This window comes from Vanderwaltozyma polyspora, genomic scaffold (assembly GCF_000150035.1).
Source record: "Vanderwaltozyma polyspora DSM 70294 KpolScaffold1037 genomic scaffold, whole genome shotgun sequence".
Classification (NCBI taxonomy): domain Eukaryota; kingdom Fungi; phylum Ascomycota; class Saccharomycetes; order Saccharomycetales; family Saccharomycetaceae; genus Vanderwaltozyma; species Vanderwaltozyma polyspora.
In genome coordinates this window covers 142,232-150,719 of record NW_001834668.1, presented here as the reverse complement: position 1 = coordinate 150,719, position 8,488 = coordinate 142,232, and the positions used below count along the sequence as shown (strand labels likewise).

Sequence of the window (8,488 nt, the reverse complement as noted above, 5' to 3'; positions counted from 1 at the left end):
ATCCTAAGAAAAGTAGATGATGGCACTTTGAATCAACAAAAACTGCTTGAACTATTAAATAAAACTAAAAAAAATGATGGATTCGCTAATTTTACTTTTAAATCAAGAGGGTTTTATGAAAAACCTTCAGAACATGAAAGTGAATTAGAAGAGGAATTGAATCCTCAAAATTCTTTGGTTAAGTTTAATAAGCAATCTTATTTATTTGTCTATCAAAAGACAAGTCCCGATAAACTCGATCATTCTGATAAACGTCATAAACATAAAAGTCATCCCCACAATCGTTGCAGTCATCATAAAACCAATAATGGTAAGAGATATTCTTTAAAAGAATGCCAAAGAAGGAAACCTAAATCTATATTAAAAGCAAAAGAAAACGAGAGTGAAATTGAAGAATCTAAAAGGGCTATAAAATGTGATAACATCGATGTTGAATCCTTTATGAAATATTTTGAGAAAATCGAAAGTCAAAAGTACATCGATGAAAGAAAATTAAGTAAAATAAGAGAACAGCAGTTAAGTAACTATTATTCAGATAGATTCTTTCCAGCACTTAATAAAGAGTCAAGTAATGATTTAAAAGAATATATAAAGAGCAAAAGAGCTACAGAAGTTAATATTGGGAGGACATTAGATAAACATAAAACTGAGTAGAGAATTTTAAAGGAATGATACTGTTTTTATTATTGGAATAAGTTTATAATTTCAAAAAAAATAATGTAAATATATAGAATTTTTATTCATAAGGTTGTATTTTCATACCGTTCTATAAAAGAAATAATTGTGAATGTCAGACATGATATTTAAACATTAATGAATTAAATTAAATTATATAAAGAAACCTCTAAATTTGTATAGTTATGTTATTAGAAAGTCATCTTATAAATTATTTCTTCTTGTTAGAAGTGGAGTTCTTTGGCAATTCCTTAACGAATGGAATAAATTCTGGTTCACCTGGCATGTACTTTCTTAGGACTTCTGGAATGATCAAACCATCTTCAGTTTGATAGTTTTCTAAAATACAACATAAAGCTCTTTGAGTAGCAGACAAGGTAGAGTTCAAACAGTGAACGTATTTCTTTTCTCTGTCACCCATTTTCTTAATACCACATCTTATCTCTAAGTTTCTAGATTGGTAGTCAGTACAGTTGGAACAAGAAACCAATTCTTTGTATTCCTTTTGGTATGGGAACCAAGCTTCCAAATCGTATTTCTTGGCGGCAGCGTTATTTAGTTCACCAGAAACGATACCAACGACACGGTATGGCAATTTCAAAGATTTGTAAAATTCTTCGGAGTGGTTAATCATCTTATCGAATTCTTCCCAAGACTTTTCAGGTTCAGTTAAGACGAATTGTTCAATTTTTTCAAAAGCGTGAACTCTGAAGATACCCCAAGCATCCTTACCGTGAGAACCGGCTTCTCTTCTGAAACAAGTAGAGTAACCGACATAACGGATTGGTAATTGTTCTTGTGGTTTTTCGAACCATTCGTTACTGTGGTAGGCAGAGATTGGTTGTTCAGAAGTAGCAATCAAGTACTTTTCATCGTCACCATCAATGACTTTGTATAATTCTTCGTCGAATTGGGACAATTGAGCGGTTCTGGCCATGACTTCTTTGTTCATCATGACTGGAGCTTGCAATGGAACGTAACCATTTTTAGCCAAAAAGTTTAAACCATAGTTGATTAAAGCTTGGTTTAAAAAGACACCGTAGTTTCTCAAGAAATAACCTCTGTGACCAGAAATTTTGACACCACGTTCTGGATCGTAACCGTCCAATCTCAATAGAATTTCATGATGAGATAAAGCTGCTGGTTTACCAGTAGCTGAAGCAATTGGACCAACTTCTTCAAGACCTTCAGGTTTCCAAGTTTTAACCAATTCGTTGTTATCTTCATCATTAGAAACGACGACAGATGGATGAACGATATTACCAATTTGATTAACCTTATACTTCAAGTCCTTATCTTCTTGTTGTTCCTTTTCAATCAATTGCTTCTTTTCGTCGTTGATCTTATCCTTTTCAGCTAATAGTTCAGAAGCATCTTCCTTGGTTTTAAACTTCAAACCAATATCTTTTTGCAATTTATTTAACTTCTTGTTCAATTCATCCAATTCGAATCTAGTCTTGACCCAGTTCTTGTAATCAGCAATGATCTCGTCGACCAATTCGACACTGGCGTATCTAGCCTTTTGAGATTCCTTAATCAAGTCTGGGTTACCACCCTTCTCGACAATAAATTGATTGACGTCTAACATTTTTGTTTAAGCGATTCCTAGGATATCAACTTCTATATAGTGAAATTTTATAATGAATGGATATAAGAAAGAAAGATTCGATTGAAACCAACCAACCTTTCAGAGGAATAACAGAAATAGCGGATTGCAACATTTATAACTCTCCCCCCCAGAATTGAACCGACCTCAAGGACTCATAATACTGATCTGTCATCCATCACCAAAGTTAACATTAGATTAGCATTACAATATTGCATTAGTGTTAATGTTAACGTTAACGTTTGAACAGTGAAAAATTTTGCAAACTTGGTATGGTATGGTATAGCATAGTAAAGTATAGTATAGTATAGTATAGTATAGTATGTAAGGTATAGATAGTATGGCAAGTAGCAGTGGTCAGAAAAAAAAAGAAGAGTTGACGACAAAATAAGCAAGAAAAAGAAACAAACTTGAAAAACGTGACCGATGTTTATCACGTGAAGAAAAGGAAATAGGTCACATGGTTAAAAAGTATGCATTTTGGGTAAAATCACTATTAACGGCATGTATTTTCAAAATGGGAAGAAAGGTTCAGGGTTTTTAGAAGAGAATAACAGTTACAGGTCCAATGGTCCAGTGGTTTACGACGTCGCCTTTACACGGCGAAGATCCCGAGTTCGAACCTCGGTTGGATCATACTCTGTTATCTTTTTGCTCCGCATACGTACATGACGTTTTATTTTTTTTGTTTTTGAAGCTATTGTCAAATATACAGCATTATACTAATGCAATAATTAAAACAGTACTGAAGCAACCTTATACATTCAGTTATTTAACTACTTATTGGTATTGCCAATTACACAGGTTCTAGTTATTTCAATGGCTTGTCAAAATCCCCAACAATTCAAACTCTAATTGATAAATATCTTGGACATGGCAGTGACAGCACTGGTATCACGTAACAGTACAACAACTCATTGTCGATTCTCAAGATAAAGAAATTTAGAATTAAAAATTAAAATTAATTTTATATTTAAACAAGATATAATTGGTATCCCTACTGATATATTATTAAAACCCCTACTCATGTACAAACCATCGCTCTCTACTTCTTAGTAAACTGGTTTACATTTCTCTATATAATAAACTAATGTAGCCATACAAAACTGCCTTACATGTGTTTGATTCTTTCACAAAAGAAGGCCCTTTATGAATGTAGTAACACAAGTACTACTGTATGGCCAATAATAGTCTCGAGTTTTAAGTCATTAATCCATTCTTAAAATAAATCATCTTAAAACCAAACTCTTATTAATCAATCTGTAATTTACCGTTTTCAATCAAACTAACAGAAAACTTTCTATCCACCAGTTATGATTGATAGATTACTACTATTTGTTGTGGAATACTCCAACATTAAGATATGTCTATTAACAAAAAGTCTAGCTTGTAACACTACTTATAGGTTTTTTCATCATGATTAATTTTATAAGTGAAAAATTATTATGCGATGATTAAAAATATTATTCATTGATTAAAGCCCACACAACCAATACAGAAGTATAAAGATTATTGAATTGATCTCATCGGTAAAGAACACACAAGTTAAATCAGTTCAACAAGAACTTAAAGCTATTGACATCTTTACAATTGATAGTAAATATATAGGTTGAGAAGCACAATTCTAGTCTGAAATCATGTTAAGATGTCATTTAAGATACAATAACATCCAAAATAGAACAATAAAGACATTGCATACACCTGTATATAAAATCAATAATTCGGAGTACAGAGAGAATTTATTGTCAGCTATAAAACAATTAGATTCTATATTGAATTCTTCATCATATAACAAACAATTATTATATCAAGGCAAGTACAAATCATTCCCACAATTGATAAATTCGAATGATTCAATCAAACTTCAAAAAATAATAAGGGACTACACAGACTCGTTACAGCTGAATGAAGCTAATAATAAGCTCAAACAGATAGATCCTGCCAGCAAATTGGGTAAAATTGGATTACAGTTGTTCTTGGATACATATAATGGGAAAGTTTCACCACTAGCAACAAGCTTAGCCATATCTTTAATGACACAATATAATCAATATCCTCATCCAGAGACCATGAAGGGCATTAATATGGCAATTCGTCAGGTTCAGGAGTATATACAAGGAAATAAAATAAGTGCTAATTCGAAGAGTGAAGTAGATGCCATAGTAGATAGGTTGTGTGCTGATAATAAAGATTCAGAGATAATTAAAAAAATATTGGTAAGTTTAGATTATCAATTGAAGTCAGATGAAATAGTCAGAGTAGTAAGGGGAAACAAGACATTCGATGAGATTGAAGTTACCAAAGGTTGGAAATTTTCAAATGGTATATTGAATTCAAACGAAGCATATTTAAGATCTCTCGAAATACCACAGAAAAAATTGGTTTATATTGATTCAAAACTATTGGTATTGGTATATGATGGGGCTCTAAAGGATGCCAATAAGATTTTACCATCAATTACATATGCAACAAAGTTGAAGAAACCTCTATTATTAATAACTTCAGGGAATTGCAGTGGTGATGCGTTAACATCAATTATAATAAACAATAATAAAAACAAACGTCAGGATAATCCAAGCAGAACTATTGTTATTAGATATGATCCGAAAAACAACAATGGTTTAAGATTAGAAGAGAATCATAACCTAATTAATTTTTTAAAACTTCCAAATTCATTGGGAAGTATATATTCCCCAAACTATAGTGAATATGTTCCAAGCAAAATGTGTGCTGATCAATATTATGGCGAGCTAGATTCTCTTAAGGCAACAGTCGATGAGGCCTTTTTACATAATGAGATAGCTTGGGAAGACGGTCAAGAGTGTAATCAGATACAGAAAACTATCACATTAAAAATTGGTGCACAAAGTGAGATTGAAATTGATCAAAGAATTAGCAAAATTGATAATTTAATAAATGATATAATATGCCAAGGCTTAAAAAGTGGATTTATTCCATCTTATGGAATTTCGCTAGCCAAATGTACGTCTACTTTGAGCGAACTATTAAAGTCTTCCATGAACAGTTACAATAAAATAGGTATAGAATCTGTTCTGAACATATTGTATTCAGAGATGGAAAAATCCTTAAAATCAGTATATGGGATGAATTCATTTGAAGCAACAAAAAACGTATCGAACACAAGCAATGATCCATCATTTACAAATGCACAATTAAGAATTCAAGAACCTATACAAGATGTAACCAAATTAGGTATAGTTGAACCATGGAATAAATTGAACGATTGTTTAAACAACACGATAACATTTATGAATTTATTGACGAGCTGTAATACAATAATCTCCAGAGTCTTCGAAAAACCCAAAAAGAATTAGAATTTCAATAAATTCTTCCTATACACCATTATTTTCTTTTGTAAATAGTAAGTAAAATAATATATTTAAATCTAATTAAATCAATTTGAATAGTCACTTAATGAAACTTCCTCAACTTTAAAATATGCAAAATAAACATTTACTGCTATATCCACGTTTAATCACCATTTCAACAGTTATCTTATAAGATTTCTATCACCATTATCCTCTTTTATTGTAACATTGTCAGCTTTATGTTACATTTTATCTGTTGGAAATTTCATATGCCTTAAATTTAACGATATCGATCTAATTCTTCATAACGATATAAAAGTTAATGAATAGAACAGTTCATAAGATTTGATGTTAATTAGTGGAATTAGTCTCTGAAGGGTATCTGATAGTGATCCAAGATACTCTATTAATGATGAGTGCTGGTCGCTTGATATTCAAAGTTCGAAAAGTTTTTTTTACTGCTTTATCTATAATTGTATCTATACATGGTGCATTTTTCTTAGTTACAGTTCAAGCTATATTAAAGTTTATTTATAAAAATAATTTAACAAAGTTACAATATGGTTTGAATTGGACTAAACGTGGCTTTATTATACTATTAGTGTCTGTATTGAACATCGTTGCTCCATCTTCTGTTCGTATCACTACAGAAGATGAAACTATACCAAGGGGAACCTTTATTAAAGATCTGAAAAAGGGTAGAATCGTATCACATTTAAATAAGAAGTCTGTAATGATCTGTAATCATCAGATTTATACAGATTGGGTTTTCCTATGGTGGATTACTTATACCTCTAATTTGGCTGGTAATGTTTATATTATGTTAAAGAAATCATTAGAATTTATCCCAATATTAGGTTATGGTATGAAAAACTATAGATTCATCTTCTTGTGCAGGAAATGGGCTGTTGATAGGCTTGTAATGAATAATCAATTAGGTGAAATTGATGCTGATGCAAGAGGATGTGGTATTGTATCAGGGAGCTCTCCAAAAGAGATTAATGAAGAGGGCGAAGAATCATGGGATACTAGTATAATTGGTGATAGGACGAATGTTAAATGGCCTTACTCTGTTATTTTGTTTCCAGAAGGGACTAACATGAGTGTAGCTACAAGACAGAAGAGTAAAGAATTTGCAGCAAAAGTTAATAGAAAACCTTATGAAAATGTATTATTACCACGTTCAACTGGATTAAGGTTTACTTTACAAAAATTAAGCACAAGTATTGATGTTGTATACGACGTCACAATCGGTTACTCTGGTGTTAAGAAGGATGAATATGGTGAATTGATTTATAGATTACCAAAGATCTTTCTAGAAGGTAAGATGCCTAAACTAATTGATATACATATGAGAGCATTAAAGATCGAAGATATACCAATTGATGATGAAGATAAATTCAATAATTGGTTATATGACATTTGGCAAGAAAAAGATGAATTAATGGAATTTTATTATAAAAATGGTACATTTAAAACCAATGAGAATTGTTCAGAAGTTACTGATTTTTTCACTATCAGTAATCTTGAATTTATTGGTGCGCTCAGTCTGCCATTTATGACATTATTTTTGTTCTTATTTACTGTTTTAAAGATATTTAATTAAAAAGATACCTGTTTTGATAATAAATTGATGTCTAATTGTCTGTTTATATTTATATATTCGTATATATATGTGTGAATGTTTGTATATATATGTGGGTATCCAACGAGTTTAGTAAAAATCAATATGCATATGTGCGTACGAGTGTGACACTTATACTTTTGAATGTAAAGTAGAAGAATCGGATCCGTATTTATAATATGAACCATAGTTATTATTAGTATTTTTATTAACGTTCAATTTATCATCGAATGGATTGCTTGTTGTCTGATGGACCTCATCAATTGCTTGACTAATAGATTTTCTGTTTCTAATATATAAATACCATAATATTAGACAATCGATCAACAAGAAGGCAAAACTAAACCAGGCCATGGTGCCAGCTTTTTTACCAACATGTACTGAGATAATTCCTAAACTTGCAGCAGGAATGAAATCTTTACTTGCATGTGCACCAATATGAGTTGAAGTAGCACCCATCCCCCATAATAGAACCAAAGCACTACTCCATACTAATAGAAGTTGATTAATATATAATTTAAATGGCAATTCGTAAGGGACAGTGACGTAAACCAATAGAATAAACATCAAAATTGTCAATACTATAGTTGCCATCAATACGTATGGATGTATGACATTGTCAGAGGTTAGTTTTGCTAATTCCAAAATATTTATCTTACTTGGTGTCGATGTAGAGTTTGTCGATTGAATATTTAATAAAGTTAATGAGACGTCATTGTATAATTTTGTCTTTTCTATAGCACTTCTTGAATAGCAAATGGTCTTTGAAGTTGAATTAAAATTGGAAGGGATTTTATCGATGCAGATACCCATATAGCCAGACTTCACTACAATTTTTTCCAAACCTTTAGTTTCAGCAGATTCAGTAGCAAAAGAATTTTGTAACACTGGATAAAAAGAGGATTCAGAATTGAACTTATAACGAACCAAGAAAGTGGAATCATGATGGGTAGAGTAACACCCAATCAACAGGAAAACTGTTAAGAATATTGTGATAAAATTAAAGCATAATGCCAAAATTCTTGGCATACGTTTCATGCAAAACCAAAGTGCAGATATGGTAAACATTATTGTTGTATATTGAAGTAGTTAGTGCAATTGCAATTGTTATTTTGATTATATATAGATGTGTTATACAAATACAAATAGAGAAGATTATAATTAAAAGAGACAAGAGAGTCAAGTTACTTGATAAAATGAAGTCAGTTTATATATTAATCTGATGTATTTCATTTTAGCGTTTATCTAAAGCTT

At 31.2% G+C, this 8,488-nt stretch overlaps 5 protein-coding genes and 1 non-coding gene across 6 annotated transcripts; 4 read left to right on the top strand and 2 right to left on the bottom strand.

Annotated features, from left to right (window-relative positions):
- Kpol_1037p61 (protein phosphatase regulator GIP1) lies at positions 1-654 on the top strand (the record flags this gene model as incomplete). Its single annotated transcript, XM_001645272.1, has 1 exon — positions 1-654. A coding segment is annotated over one exon (654 nt), but the record flags the coding sequence as incomplete, so codon positions are not given.
- A 232-nt stretch (positions 655-886) lies between these two features.
- SES1 (serine--tRNA ligase SES1) lies at positions 887-2,263 on the bottom strand (the record flags this gene model as incomplete). The annotated part of the gene is made up of 1 exon (XM_001645271.1): positions 887-2,263. One exon carries the CDS (start codon positions 2,261-2,263, stop codon positions 887-889), a length of 1,377 nt encoding a protein of 458 aa, XP_001645321.1.
- A 580-nt stretch (positions 2,264-2,843) lies between these two features.
- Kpol_1037trna4 lies at positions 2,844-2,917 on the top strand. Its single transcript has one exon. It is a non-coding gene; the product is annotated as a tRNA-Val (tRNA).
- Positions 2,918-3,918: 1,001 nt separating this feature from the next.
- On the top strand, positions 3,919-5,616 carry TCM62 (Tcm62p; the record flags this gene model as incomplete). The annotated part of the gene is made up of 1 exon (XM_001645270.1): positions 3,919-5,616. One exon carries the CDS (start codon positions 3,919-3,921, stop codon positions 5,614-5,616), a length of 1,698 nt encoding a protein of 565 aa, XP_001645320.1.
- Positions 5,617-6,019: 403 nt separating this feature from the next.
- On the top strand, positions 6,020-7,216 carry Kpol_1037p58 (lysophospholipid acyltransferase family protein; the record flags this gene model as incomplete). The annotated part of the gene is made up of 1 exon (XM_001645269.1): positions 6,020-7,216. One exon carries the CDS (start codon positions 6,020-6,022, stop codon positions 7,214-7,216), a length of 1,197 nt encoding a protein of 398 aa, XP_001645319.1.
- Positions 7,217-7,366: 150 nt separating this feature from the next.
- Positions 7,367-8,302, bottom strand: FIG1 (Fig1p; the record flags this gene model as incomplete). The annotated part of the gene is made up of 1 exon (XM_001645268.1): positions 7,367-8,302. One exon carries the CDS (start codon positions 8,300-8,302, stop codon positions 7,367-7,369), a length of 936 nt encoding a protein of 311 aa, XP_001645318.1.
- Between the last annotated feature and the right edge of the window lie 186 nt (positions 8,303-8,488).